This window comes from Gambusia affinis, linkage group LG08, assembly GCF_019740435.1.
Source record: "Gambusia affinis linkage group LG08, SWU_Gaff_1.0, whole genome shotgun sequence".
In the NCBI taxonomy this organism is placed as follows: domain Eukaryota; kingdom Metazoa; phylum Chordata; class Actinopteri; order Cyprinodontiformes; family Poeciliidae; genus Gambusia; species Gambusia affinis.
In genome coordinates this window covers 9,156,959-9,172,857 of record NC_057875.1, presented here as the reverse complement: position 1 = coordinate 9,172,857, position 15,899 = coordinate 9,156,959, and the positions used below count along the sequence as shown (strand labels likewise).

The window sequence follows — 15,899 nt, the reverse complement described above, 5'->3', positions numbered from 1 at the left end:
AAAGGAAACCCAGGCTACGATCTGAAAAGCACAATTTAACTCATACTGTGTGAAATCATAATTCATTCAGACCTTTCCCAAAAGACTGGCAGAAAAGGTATTAATTTAATAAACCTGTAAAGAAAAGCCCTGACTGGAAGCAGAGTAAATGGCATTGATGGATTACTCCAAGCTCAGAAACTTAATTTTAGGCAAATCTCTTTAAACCTTGAACACCCAGGACCTGAAGTATTTATGAAGAAGAGGGATTGCTTTAGCAGTGGAGCACGGCAAACAGAGAAAAAAAAAATACCAGTTCAGGGTCAAAGCAGGGTCATTTTATACAGGCTACCCCTCACAGACTGCTCACACACAAATGCAAAGAACACAGATGCACGGTCTGTGTGCAGATAAATGAAATCTGCAGGGCGGCGCGCACCGCGCACGGTTTATGAAGCCATCAGCTGAGCAGCTCATGCAGAGAAAACGCACTGAGGGACGATCGAAACACGTCTAGCAGCAGCAGAGTGAGGGGATTAGATCATGAGACTGATCAATAGTAACCTGCGATGGAAGTGATGGCTTGCTGTAAATGATGCAGGCTGCAGAAAAGCCACTCCAGCTGCACAAAACGGACAAAGAGGCAGAGCAGGACTACTGGCACAGGCAGAGTGGGCCTGGCCGCTCTGTTGGAGCCCCGTCTGCACAGACCTGACAGAGTTTTGGCTGCTTTTCCCAGCTGAGTTATACTCATCCCATCACATGGAGTGTCTCTTTCATTACATTGTCTCTAGCAATTAAGGCACAACAAAATACAGGTTAAACCTGTGAAGCAGTGACACGTTAAACTGAAATTAGAGAAGAAAGGGTTTGTTTTTGTGTAAACCTTTTGGTGAAGAGATTGAGCAGGAGAAAGAGAGGCTGCAATCAGAATAATGACAATCTATTAAGTTCTCTGGTACACCAATTATAAAAACACAAGTTAATATGTACAAATACAATCAAGGAGTGAGCACACAATAGGGAAAATATTGTATTTTTTTTTTCATCTTGATTTCAATAAACTCCAGTGGGAAATGTTTCCAAACCTCAAAATGTATTTTTTTTAAAGTTTTTTACTTTTGTTGGTCTTCTTACTTAAATGTTTCTAATCATCAGAAAATAAAATGTAAAAAAATGTTTTTACACTGAGACCATTTATCAAGGAAAAATATCTAAACCAACGTGTAAAAATTTAACTGCCTCATTGGTTTAATCCTGAATTAAGTGTGATAAATTCAATTCAATTCAAATTTTAAAATACTTTATTGATCCCAAAGGGAAATCAAATAGCTTTGTAACTCATATTGTCCAAGACTTTCAAAGAGTTGTTGTAGATGCTGGACAGGAATATTGACATATTCAACATCATTCCCACAGTCAAACATGGTGGTGGCAGTGTGATGCTCTGGGTCTGCGATGCTGCTTCAGTTCCTGTTGTAAATCAGGCAACCGTAAACTGTACTGTCCAGCAGGAAATCCTGAAGGAGAATATCTACAGCTAGTGACGTTGAGTCTTCCTGCAGGATAATATGAAGGACACAAGTAAGTCCAGTTCTGAATGGCTCAAAATAAACATAAAATGTTTTGTAATAGGTGAGTCAAACTCTGGGCTTAAATTAGTTTGAGATACTGTGGTATGACGTAAAACAGGGAGTTCATGCTTGGAAAGGTGCTGCTGCCAAAGGTAACACAACCAGTTTTTAGATTTACTAATTGACTGTTTTGTCAGAGAGGATTTGTTTGGTTTGGATAACTAAAGCTCCTTTATACCTCAACTCACCATTAAAAGCTACTTTTCACATTTACTAATATGACTTCTGTATCAAAATCTGTGAGACAATCCGACATATGCAAGTGTGACTACCAAAGAACTAAAACATAAATACTCCTTTTCCACTGAATTATACTTTAAACTTGATTAGTCTCAGAGCCTATGCTGTAATTCAGGTGCTTTACATTTTTCTTAAATAAACGAACATTAGGACATTCTTCAATAGAGCAACATTAGCCAAATACATTTCAAAAGAGATCCTTCTTGACTCAAGTTTTCCGTCTCCTTTCAGTAGCCCCGGTTCTGATAACTATGAATCCCTGTGGCTCCTTGAGTATAAACTTCAACCAATTCACACCAATCTGCTGAACTCAGCAGGCTCGGGCAGAGGAAAATGGGCCACAACTGTGAGCCTGCAGGCTGCTGAACAGCACAGGTTGGAATAGTTTGTCTCTTTCAGACTGTTCAAGCAGTCCATTTCCGTACCTTACTTTTAATTTTAAGAATATATTTGAACTATTTCACCATCTGTCTACATATGAATACTCCTCCCTGTCTTTGAGAAAGGTACACGTAATTTGGGGCCAAACTATTAGGCAATCTTTAGCCTGTTAAGCTTAATATTTCCTTTTCCGTGTAACCGGAGCTGAAAAAATGTCTTCTATCACAGCCAAGATAAGCAAATACACCCAAAAGGAATTCCAGCTTACGATAAAGTATAATGAATGAACTTATTAAAGTAATCAGTAGAAGGTTTTGGAGATTGACTTATATGTACAGGAGAAATAAATGTTACCGTAAATGATCAAAACAAAAAGAACTGACTGACTGAATACAGTTGCCAATAGAACAAGTTTGGGATCCAGCATGGCGCCCATTGTCCCTCTAATCCATCGTTCAGCACAATAGCAGCACTCCAGTGGTTTTTAATTACAACAAGGAGTGATTGCTTAAATTGCCCATCTTAGAACAGAGGACAACCTAAAACAGGAAAGTCTGTGCCTGACTTTACTAGAGAAAGGTACTGAAGATACTAAACAGAAACAAACAGGAGTTACACGCACACACGAGAAGACAAGTTGGGGCTTTTTTTCCCCACTCGGACTTCGTTCTCATCCTGAGAAAGAAACCCATAGTTTTCATATTTGTGGATATTAAAAAACCATCAAAACTGACAGTGAAGTGTCATCTGTTTTGTTACGCACAATACCAAGCAGGAGTGACAGTCTGATAAAGAAGCTCTGTGGTTGTTTGAAAAAGAGTCTTTTTAGACATTCATCAGACACACAAGTGCAGTAAGGATCTGGTTCCAATAACTATATGAAACATGTGCATCATAAGTGAGACATCATACACATACACATCGCTTTTTTTCTACTAATATATAAAGCAAAAATAATAGCTCAAAAACCAATGAACCATTGTCCATTTTGAAACTGAATGGTCTCCCTTAATTTAATGACTGTTGTAAACAATATTTTGCTTACTTTTGGCAGAAATCATAAACGAGACAGAATTAAGAGAGAAAAGATTGCACAAAGTTAAACAGAAAGAGATGTCTAGCCCATGATTTAGGTAAGCAGTCACACAGAACACTGCAAGTAAAGTAAAATATAATAATGGAACATAAATTGTAGATAGTGACCATAATTTTTCACATTACCCAAGGCTGGATCTCAACAAATAAAGCAAAAGGTCAGGAAGCAGTGACAAACATAACTCTACGGAATGCACAGGAAAACGCCACAGTGATTGACAGACTGAAATCATTGTGTCATTCCTAGGATGTCACACAGCTTAGTCATGAAGGTATCCGGTGGTTTGTCTGATAACTGAGAGCATGAAACTGCGACGACAAGGCGTCTTGGAATGCCTGTGACCAGAAAATCAGGAATTTCATTATCAAGGTTCATTGACTTACTGTAACACATGGACATTGCTGTCCTTAAATGCTTCTTTGCCCTTTATAATTACAGCAAGAATATATATATTTTTTTATTGAAGAAACCAATGCAGATATTCACTTTATATAAAGCAGCAAAGCTATAAATCTAAATAAATAATAGTACAATATTTTTTTATTATTTAGTCTGATCATGTTAAATGAATGAAATTCTTCAAGAATAAGTGAAGTGCAGTAAAACTACTATATGTAATTAGTCACTACCCAACTAAATTTTATATATATGTAGGTGTATCCACTTCACAATTATTTACCACATAAAATACATAGAAGAAGGTTGTAATGTGACAAAATATAAAAAGTATCTATGTCTTTGAATAGTTTTGGAAAGCACAATGACCTTTATGTTTACAATCAAGAAATGTGCCTTTTTCCATTGCACACTGCTAAATCCCGCAGGGGCCATAAGTTTCACATGGTGTTACACCAAAGCTCTCACTGGGACAATAATTTGCAAAACTGTCGGACTGTTCCCTTTGGTTCACCATTGCTAAGGACGTGTGTTTTCTATTCAATATGTGAGCAAGACAGTGATCTGAATAAGACGGAGGCTGGAAGTGGGTGTTTTGGACAGGACCCATCTGTCTCTTCCCTCCATCCCACAGAGCCTCCAGCTTCAACTGGGCCAAACAGGCAGAGTCCAGTCGGCCATCGGCTGACCATGTTCGTGCACCAGGGGCCTCGACGGCGAGATGCTGAATGCTCTAATTAAGCTTATGCTGTTTGTCTACTTTTCTGCATGGATGCCAACATCACAGCATGCCAGGAGGGCTGTGAGTCACGCTTCCTGACTCGAAAGCCACAGACACTTGCTTCCAGGGGTGCTTAGGGAGGGGTGTATCCTGTCCCGCAGAACGCTGGGACTGCATTATGGCGAGAACAAAACAACACAAGGCCAGAACAAGAAGGCCTTGTGGGCAGAGAGAGCACCACCACAAGGCTCTGACATTTCAGGATGGCTGTGGTGCTAACAACACCTTTTGTTTTCCGCTGGTTATCAAAATTGTGAACACAAACCTGTGTGGGGGAGAGAAATTGCCGTGTCATTAAGCTACAACGAACACGTCAGTGGGGAAAATGCCCATTTAACATGGTGACACTAATGCATTTATTTTCAGTTATCGTCATCTTACAGACTTTATTGTAAAATGAGGCATGATTCAACATGGCAGGTATAATTACAAAATGCAAATATGAGCAATGGGGAGAAGAACAGCAGAGCTTTTCACTGGCAGGGTAGATTAAAGATTGCAGTAATTGCGATTCTGCCATAATTAGAAATGTAGCGCTTTGACACAAAGAGCAGACATGGTGGCTCACACACAACATCTCTGATATCTTCTTAACAATGAGCACATATCCAGAACATTAATCAATGCGTAATTCTATTTCTAGTATTTTTACGTCTATCAAACTACTTATGGATTATTATCATGTTACTAACTTATTTGCAGCTCTCTGATATCTAAGTTAAGCGGAAAACTCAGACACTCCATTGAATGTTCAGGTTTGTATTAAGAAATACAGTAACACTTTATTTGAAAGGGTGTGCATAAGACTGATGTGAGACTGTCATAAACATGACATAACACCTATCATGAAAACTTCAGTCAACTTCAGTCTGGTTTTCATGGTTTTCTTAGAAAACAAAGGTTGCCTTCTTGCACACGTACAGTGAAAGTCAAAACTGCACAGCCTCTCTTTGTAGAGGCATGCACTTTCATTCAAACTGTAGCAAAATTCTACTGTAAGTCCAATGATGACACTTTTAGGCATTTGAAAACCACATTTGACATCTTGCAGCATGCTTTCAGGTGACTTGCTTAGACAAACAGACCTGGGAATGTTGGTAGTTGTTTTGAAGGTCCTTCTCTTGGAGACTATTTACAATAGAGTTGAAAACTAATTTTTTTGATTAGCTTAAATTCCTCACCAGGTTCATAAACTGTAACAATATTCTTATCATTCGCTCCCAATGTGGTACACATTTGGAGGCCAATGAGTGAGAGATTTTCTCACATGGCAATGATAACAAAGTGTGGTGCTCTGTGTAGTTTCAGAAGCCATCATGTTTCTTTAAGGGATTTATTTTATAACAAAGGTAAAATTAGCGTTTCAGGTTTAACATTGTGTACACAATACGTGGTTTTACGACAATGAATACACTCGGAACTGATTCCTACCCATCCCTGTTGTCCTCTTCATCAGGGTTGGAGATGAGCTGGGATCCAGCCAGAGATATGTCCAGGGCCGCCAAAGGCAAGTCTCTGTAGGTGAAATTAACTAGCTGGACTGGAGCCACGCACTGGTTGTCGTCCTCCACCTGTTGGGAGATGACCTCCAGATCTGAGGCTCCACCCTGGGGAGGAGCTCTGTGACACAAAAGATAGACCACAACCAAAGCAACAACACAGTTAGGGTGCTGAATGAGTCATGTTACATTTTTTCGATGATTAAAGATGAATTTAAAAATTTTGTATTTAGGTTTTCAACCTCTCCAGTGGCATGGAGGTTATGCCAGTGATTGTTCATCAAATTCAAAGTTGAATTGTAGTTACAGAAAAAAAAAAAATCCTACCTTGACATAGTCAAGGCTTTTGGTGAATCAGATTTTTTAGAGCATTCTTCAAGTTTTTTTGTTTTAAATGTGGCTTAATTTGTGTTGAATAAATAATGATTTTTATTAGTATTTTGATTAATATAGTATTTTGTTGCTGATATAATTTTAATGTTAAGCCCCTAAAATTGAAAGTTACGGAAGAGGATTAGGACCACCGAAAAAAAAAAAATTCTGTCAGAATTCTTTTTTTTTTTCTCGGTGGTCCTAATCCTCTTCCGTAAAAAGTGGGTGTACTCCTCTATTTATTACTGTATAAATGTTGTTAATGCAGGCTATCCATATCCAAGTTCTACATCATACATAAAACTAAACTCCAAACATTAACCAGATAAATTTGATCAATGGAGACTTGTTTGTGGGACACATAAAGCGAAAACATTTGCCCAGAGCACAATAATAATCTGACATACGTGATTAAATGCCAAAATGCTATAAAAACAAGCCTTTCAAATGAAGATTCTGCATGACTTCTTCACAGTACCATTGTTAAACAGTCACGCTAACTGGACTGCTTACATTAGTTGACCAAAATCGAGAAATGGCATTGCACTTCTTTCTCATTCAGAATTGTTTTTTATTTTTAGCTTCATCTTCTTTGAGATGTAAGTTAAATTTGGCAGAACCCGGCAAAGTATCGTTCTGTCTTCCACTGAACTTGAGTACATATAGAGGACTGCAATCCGAGTGGCTCAGCCAATAGAGAGCAAGGATAAGTCACCCTGGAACAGCAGACACACATTGCTTGGCAGCAATCCCAGAGCAGCCAGCGTGGGGACATCAATAACTGGAGTACTTATCAGTGGAGGAAGGCATTGATTACAAGACAGGGAGAACAAAAGCCAAAGGGGTTGGTGAATTTTGCAACCTCTGTGATAGAGGTGAAGCAGTAGGGAAACAACTGGTTAGAAGATGATCACTGAGCAGACTGGAAAGGAACATTCGCAACATGGCAAATCAGAAATATTTGCTTCTCAAACTTAGCTCATTGTTTAGCCCTCGCAACATGAAATGCCTGAGCCTTTTTCTTGTCGCCTCTTTTGTAATGCCAGTGGAGCTATAATTGCATTTTTCAGCTCGAGGGTCAAACATGAACAAGGCACAAAATGTGCCTTTGCATCCCAATTTTATCCATGGAGCTGGCACCTCTGACAAGCTGCAACAAGGACACTAATCATTTATGACAGGCACAAACTGTTTAGTGCATCAATATTACATTTTTAGACAGTGGTGGAGAAGGCCAGGAGCAATTGTGTGCGGGGCCCAGGATAAGATGGCTAATTGCCATCCCGAGGTGGGAGCAGGCGCTTCCCATCTGAAGACATTGTGAAGCAGTCTGCTCAAGGCTAGGCTGTTTTCAGAAAAAAATCAAAACAAAAAAAAACAAAAAACGTTACAGCAGTGAATGACACAAGGAATGAAAAAGGAGAGCATGGACGGCTTCAGGGACAGGGTGTACAAACTATATGCCGGAGCACCTTAAGCAAGAGGTCCTAATTACAAACGTAAAACACATTAAATGATCCTGTTGTTACACCCATGTCAGAAATTTTCTCATTTATGACTTGTGGTGTGCCCAGAAATAAAGTGATTCATTTGTTATTCTTGAATGTTTTTCAGTGGCAAAAGCACAAATGATTATATAAAGATTAACAACTAAATTCAACTCAATGTTGCAGCAGTTTCTCCTAATGTAGCGGGAAGCATGACTAATATCCTTAATCTGCAGGGGACTTACTGTGAGCAAAGAAACTAATCTAATTTTTTAAAAAGACAAAGAAAAACAACTTGCACAAATCTAGGTTGCATCCAAATCTAAAAATCTGAAGTATCCATGTATTTGAAATGTAATCTTTATTTCTTCTTGTTAGAATTATCTGAAACCCCTGAGAAAAGAGAAAACCACAACCATGTTTTTTTATTTATTTATTTATATATCTAAGTTTGAAAATACTTAATTCAGTGAACAGTTTATATTGGTATGGAAATTTACATAACCTTTTCAGTTTAAGCAATATTCATGCATCAATAAATTTTTTGTTAAATAAAATGTGAACACAAAAATTGAAAGACTGCTCATTAATATGGGAATATTGTCCCATTATCTTTGTCTCACAAAGCAACACCTAATTACTGTCAAAGCTATGAGCTCTGGAAATGAAAGAGAGCACTTTAAGAGAGGCAAACTTTAGAGTTACTGTGCAGTGAAATAACTATTTTCCTCCCTTGTAGATTTCTTTTGTTTTTGCATTATTGGCACATTTAAATATCGGAGGCCATTAAACAGCTTTTAACATCAAAGATAGTACTGAGTAAATACAACAAAATGCTTCAAATTATAATTTTGTTTAAGTAAAAAACCCCAAAAAACTATGCTAACTATCTGTGCCATAACCAACAAATCCGTGTTGGGCAATTGGCCACTTGTTGCACAACTATTACAATCCCATACAGAACGGTTTGAATTTGTAATTAGAACATAGCTTCTTATCTAGACTAAAAGTACCATACACATTACATTTAAATATTCTATATTTTTTGACAATAGGAAACAAGGAAAATCATTTCCAACAATTTATTTGTGTGGCTATTGGCTATTTATTTTTTGGTTTCTGTGAGGTGCTGCCATCAGTCAAGCAAATGGCTCCATATTTAAATTAGTTGAACTATTGTACATTTTATTTCATTGTAACTACAAACCATTTCTTTTCTTTTTCTTTTTTTTTTTTTTTTGGAGTGGAAGGCGATGACGAGGGAGGAAGGAATGTGAATTACCACCTCAAAATAATTTCATTGAGAACTTAAAAAAAAATTATGCATGATTTAATTTCTCCACCTCACCCCCCAAAGAAATTGATACATGGATTTATATTCAGTCCCTTTTACACTAATAATTAAAAATAAAACTCAGTGCCACCAACTGCCTTCAAGAGTTACAAAATTAGCAAATAAAGTCCGCCCATGTGTAATTTAATAGAACACATCCAGCTGTTCTATGAAGGCCTCAGAGGTTTGTTAAAGATATGTAAGACACAAATAGCACACGTAAGACCACAATGCACAGCAGGAAGGTCAGGATAAAGTTGTGAAGAGATTTAAAGCAGACCTAGGCTATAAAACAATGTCCCAAACTTTGAACATCTCACCCAGCACTGTTTAATCCATCACTGAACAAATGAAGAGTGTGTCAATTGCAAACCTACCAAGACATAGCTGTTCACTTAAACTCACAGGCCTGGCAAGGAGAGCATTTATCAAGGAGCTGCAGAGATCTTCAGCTCAGGAACAATAAATCTGGCAATAAGACAATCCTGGTTGTTCACTTCCCAAATGTATTAAAGAGTGGCAAGAAGAAAGCAATTGGCAACCATAGGAGTCAGCATCAAAGCAGACTTCTGGCACTTTAAAACAACTATGTTTGTAAAATATTAAATAAGGCTTCATGCAAGACCTTAAAACTTTTCCTACCACTGTCAGTATTTTATTAAATGTTTATTTACATCTGATGTTAGTAACCATTTATGACCATTGAGTCTTTAGTGATTCTTCACAAGTAAGACTTAGTTGGTCTGAATTCCATTTTCAACACCTTTTGATAAGGGCAGGCCTGTTCAGTGTGACCTGGTGGAATAGCTGTCTACTGCAAAAGTGAAAAGGTGTGATATTAGCATTTCTAGCAGATATCATTTTAAAACAGTCATATCGTTAGAGACAGTTTATCTTGCTTGGTATGCCATTCTGTTTGAAAAATTTGCTTCACTAAATTTTTGAGTACAGATCTCAGACCAATGATACCAACAAATATCAACTTCTACATAAATACCCGTTGAATGCAAAACTGGTCATGGAATAAAATGTTTTGGTTTTGTTTAAGGAAGTTTTCTAAAATAGCACTGCATGAACCACAATGACCTTTTGAGATTGGAATTATGTTACAACAACAAAAACAAAACAAAATAAAAAACCTTGGAATTCAAGATTAGCATCTAGTTCAACTGTTCAAACCTAACTTCCTTTTTCTAAAGTAAGATTGCAGATAATTCGGCAAAATTTAAATAGTCCTGTTAAAAAGCAGATGCCATTGATGCATGTATCTGGTGGGAAGTCATTTCCACAAAGCTGGGTACATTAGTTTCCTTAATGCTTACTGTCATCTAAAGGTGTAGAACAGGCTATGGGACATATTTTAAATAAACTAAGGGGCTCAGATTATGTACACACATACTTTCTGCTCAATGGAGCATGTGTAGGAATAATAATCTGAGTCACTGAGGAATTTGTTGCAGTACTATGAGGGCTTGACAACACATCAGAGAATGAAAGCAATCATATTAGTCTTGCTTATTGAAGCAAGACTTTGACGGTCAGTTAAAGCTAAACACCAGTAAATACTTAACATTGTGTCTTTAAGGTCGTGTCCCAATTAAAGAGATGACATAATAGATTTGTAAGATCACCTTGTTCTGTGCTGTGAATTCTTTTCATGATGCAGGTACATTGAGCTTGTGAAGCACACATGACTTCTCACTCTAAGTCATGTGTGCTTTAACTTTAGAATGTTGTTTGAAAGCAACATTCTGAAGTTGTTTTTAAACTTTTAATATCACTCTCCAGGCAGTTTCAAAACTTTACTTTCACACTGTTATACAATTTGGTGTTTTATGTTTAGAGGTAACATTCATAGCTGAGCAAAATTGCGATTTCAAAATCATTAGTAAAAGTATCAAAATTTTCAATTCACTTTGTGCATGGGGTTTGTACAATAATGTTTCAAAAAGATTTGAGTTTTTTTTTTAATTAGGCCTCCTCATTTTATTATTATTATTATTATTGATAACAAAAGTAAATAAAAAAATTGCTTTTTTATTCCATTTAATAAGGAAAATAATTTCTCCAAACAAACTGGCACAATCTGGAAAGGTAATGACCCTGTGTTAAATTATAATTAACTGTGTCATTTTATGGTTTCATTTAAGACACCCAAAGACTTAAATGAAAGCTCTGTAGAATCCCCACATAACTCATACAGAACCTGTCTAACAACATGAAGACTAAAAGATCTCCAAAGTAACACATCATACCCCAGTCTAAAGAGATGCAGCAGGTCTTTAAGGTGTGTTTTTGCTTAAAACTGTGGATAGAAAAGTCTAATGTTCTAAAAAAATATATTATACTCCATGTCAATTTTCCATACATCATTGCTCTGCAGAAATTGTTCTTTCACTACTGACAACTTCCTGTTCGTTAACTTTTGGAAAAGGATGTGCTGTCCTGATTTCTTTGCTTGCAGTGCTGAACCAAAATATGTTAAAAATCCGGATCTAGCTTCTTGGTAGCGCGCACAAAAGAATACAGAGTCTGTTTGACTTGCGTCACAGTCACCAATTCATTTCCAGGCCACTTCAACGAGAATTGTGCCAACATTTCAGCCCACTGACTGAGCATGCTCTGATGAAGGCCAGTGGGATGAAATGCCTGGTTTTCTTTGAAAGATCAGTTAATGTGACCCTGAAGTCCTAGTGGTTTATATCGAGAATGATATAAACCACAGACCTCAGAAGCTGTCTCCTATCTTGGTCACTTCCATGCAAATGTTTTGTCTCAGCTTCAGCTTTATAAACCAACAACTAAACAATCAAAAGCAGCAATAAAATGCTGGTGGGAAGCTGAGACAAAAGACCCGATTGGCTCCAAACAGCATCCTGCGCTTTGCAGAAGATGCAGCTGACTGAACACACTTTGCATTCACCTCTCACTCTGCTCCACACTACTCCACTTCGCTTCCTCCAACTCAGCTCCCTCCCTCTTCCTCTTTCCCTGGCCCTAACCTCCCTATAATCAGAATGCGGGGCTTGTCGGAGGGACCTCACACACAGAGTAATTATTAATAAGAGAAGATGACATGTTAACATCCCTCCTGAATGGTAAGTGAAGCTGGCACAAGTTTGCTGCGCTCGCACTCTCAAAAGAGCTTTCCCAGAGATTCCTACTCATGTGAAGGTCAAGAAAAAGTAGGAATCTTATTCTACTAATCTCAGTATTAATGTCACATTCACCTGGATTTCTTAAAACTTAATACTTTGCCACGTTTTATACTTACTGGGTATTGCTCATGTCTTGGTGCTGCTAATATGTCTTCTTTAAATGAAGCCAGGAGCTAAATCCACCACTATAGAGATGTGGTCAGGACCATATCTACAGATAAAAGACATGCAAAAAGTACAACAAGAAATTATGACATGACAATGAGCACAAATTTAATCTTCTTATGCAGGGTGTAATTACAGTCAGAGTCATGAAACATATAGTTGAAAGAGACAAACTTATGAACAATAATCAATAAAACACCAGTGTCAGTTTTTAAAGATCCCTTACCTGAACTGTGGCTTTAGGTGTTTTTCAACTATTTTCCTTGGGAGCACTAAATTGTAATTGATTTTAAATCTCGTCCAATATATACGATCCGCTCTGTGGATCGAGGGCTCAGGAACTTCACACCCCTTGCATAGTAAGTGCAGAGGGATGCTTACTCTTTGTTCCCCCTCACACAGAGAGCCATTTACGTCCGACTTTGCTCAGTGAAAGTCGGCCCAGCTCTTAAACAGACATGGAAAGTTACAGGTGCATCTCAGTTTATTTGAATATCATTGGAAAATTAATGTTATAGAACAGCTGTGGTAAAAATACATGCAGGTTTTTTTTTTTTTTTAAAAAGAACTAAATAAGGTTTAAAATCTTTGTAACAGGTTTTACTGACATACATCTAAACTTATTATTCAGAAGTAAATAAGTCTGCATTTTTCTTTACAACCAACATATTTAAAGTAGTAACTGAAATATTGTTGAAGGAACAGCTTTCCAGTTAATTATTGAACTAATATTTAGTTGCACAACCACTGTTTCTGAAAACTACTTGTATGTGTTGCAAGGAGAACAAATCCTGGCACCTGTGATTGGAACCCAAAGTCATTGGTCTATATTTTACAATTATTTTCTCATAAACAGCACTTTTGATCTGACCCCATATGGAGCTGTCCACTTTATGCGCTTCATCTCAAGGATCTCGAACCAAGATTGGCTACTAGGATGTTTGGGGTCATTGTTGTTGCTTTCACATCTGTCAAACAGATTCATTATACCTAAAGCAATATATGCCAAGTGTTTACGTTTGTTAATACTGATGTAAATGCCTTAGAGCTAATGAAAGCCTCCAATGTATTTTTTTTAATTATTATTTGAATGTTGCTGAGAGCCACTACAACTGATTTTTAACATTCAGTATTTTAAGGACATTTATAGCTTCCAAGTCAACACTTGACAGTTGTCCATCAACACTCCCACAATAAGGACAAACCGCAAAAGGTCACTGCTAAAATAGCTGCCTGTTTATAGAATGCAGGATACAACTTAAATGAAGGTTTAGTGGAAGGATAAAGTGTGATAGAAAAGGTGCACGAACAAAACCAATTCAAGAATTAGGTAATTGCGTGAATTAGTGTTGCATAAGTCACCCCGCATGGAGGGCATGGGCTACAGCTGTCACATTCCTTTTGTGTTACGTCACACATGAACCAAACACAAAGTCAGAAGCACCCTAAGCGGGTGGATGGAGAAAAAAAAAACAACAAAAACTAACATTCACTGATTGAAAGTTTTTTCATGTCAAATAAATTTAACATTTGAGCTGGACATTAATGCCTTCAAAAGACACAGGATCGTAGAAGTGTGAAGTTTCCACACTCTGTCCAGATTTGAATTAATCTGCTGGTTTTGGCTCAATGTGTTTTATCAAGTCTACAATTATTACAGGGAAGTTTTAGAGCACAACATGCTTTACTTTGCTAAAAAGAAATAGCTTTATAGAGATGCTAATTTCCAATTAGTCTTAACATTCTAGAGAAACAATATTTCTCTAAGAATATTTTATTAGCTTTAAGACTTTTATTATTTTTTATAGTTTTTTATTAGATTTAAGACATAATCAACAAACAAACAAAAAATATATTAGTAAATAGTGAAGCCTACAGCTTCTATCGCTTTAACGTAACCTGATAAAGTCAGATTAATCATCTTAGTTTAATATCAATATGAATCTGTGATAATGTGTGAAACTGAGGATACCCTTTAAACACTCATAGTCAGCATTCACAGCCAGAGAAGCACAGCAGATTAAATGCTGCTCAGGAGAAATCAGCACAGGTCATTGAAGGGCTGAGAGTGTTTGTTTCACTGCAGCTCTCCAAAAATATGGACTTTGGAAAGAAAATAAAACCCCCAGATGATCTGGAGATGAGATGTGTTCAAAGTCAAAGAGGTTAACACTTTTGGTGATTGTTAAACTGTAGAGGAGACCAAAAGGAAAAGTGACAAACAAGGATCGAATTTCCCAATCAACATCTTCAGTTGACCCTTGTCCCAATAACTGCTGCAGCCAATAGCGTGAGCGCTTCCCGAGTGAAGGAGGTCGTCCACAAAGGCACTCATTTTACTAGGCTGTTTCATTTCATGTAACAATCACTCTGGGCTATTTCTGGCCACTCTCTCGGCATTTAACGTAACAAGGAGGCAATTCCAATCATTTCCCTTCAGCTCTATAAACAGTTATGAGGTTGTTAACGTTTCCATTCTGCGCTTAGCTTAAATTCTCATTTATGGTTCAACCAACACAGACACACACACACACACACACCCACACACACATACATAAACATTAATTATCTTTAGGCTTTAAATAAAAACACACTCACCTCTTGAGTATATTCTACATGGTCCCTTCTCCATTGACCACACAACAGTGATGATGATATCTCTTCCTTAGCCGATTATTATTATTATTATTATTATTATTACTACAGTAATGATGATGATAATGATGGTGATCGGTGTGACTGAAGCTCGGATCTTCCTGTGTGTAGGCAACGATTAGGCTTAAATCTGCGTCGACTGCGCACACGTATCGCTTCTTCTCAGAGGATAGAGAACACCTCCTCTGGGTTGGAAGCACCATCCTTTAGCGGAGACGACGAGGCTTTCACCGGATTTGTAGATGCATAATGTGCTCGCAGGGCTTCCCCACAATCACACCAGGGACTCCATGTGCCTGATGATGATGATGGTGATGATAATAATAATAATAATAAGAGCTGCTCGACGAGGAGCTGTCCAAGTGCTGAAAACGGGATGCCAGCGGTAACAGATGTGCGGTGGGAGAAGCCAGCGCAAAGGAGACTGGACACAATTTTCATGAAGAAGCCCAAAATGCAGTCGATCAAGTCATAAGTGTCCATGATAATGACATGGAGACGGCATTCTGTACGTCCCCGTTTCTGTGCCACTCTGGAAGCGTCGACGTAGGAAAGCGCTCTCGCTTCGCTTTACCTCCTGAGTTCCTCGCGATAACAACCCACCCGCACGGAAAAAGAGAAATGCACAATATTCAGGTACCTTAAAGGCTTCTGTGGAGGCAGCTAGAGTGTTAAACGCGTCTATGTGTTTGCCGTCTCGCCGTTGGTATTTCTCTAAAAATA

General features: G+C 37.8%; 1 protein-coding gene across 1 annotated transcript in view; it reads right to left on the bottom strand.

The window, feature by feature from the left end:
• The window catches only part of tmem266 (transmembrane protein 266), a 29,369-nt gene extending 13,563 nt beyond the window's left edge, over positions 1-15,806 (bottom strand). The window contains exons 1-3 of the mRNA XM_044124228.1: positions 15,120-15,806; positions 12,473-12,567; positions 5,939-6,127 (exon numbers count right to left, since the gene is read on the bottom strand). Coding sequence (XP_043980163.1) covers positions 5,939-6,127; positions 12,473-12,486 — 203 coding nt within the window. The 5' untranslated portion in view covers positions 12,487-12,567; positions 15,120-15,806. The remainder of the gene's footprint in view (positions 1-5,938; positions 6,128-12,472; positions 12,568-15,119) is intronic.
• Between the last annotated feature and the right edge of the window lie 93 nt (positions 15,807-15,899).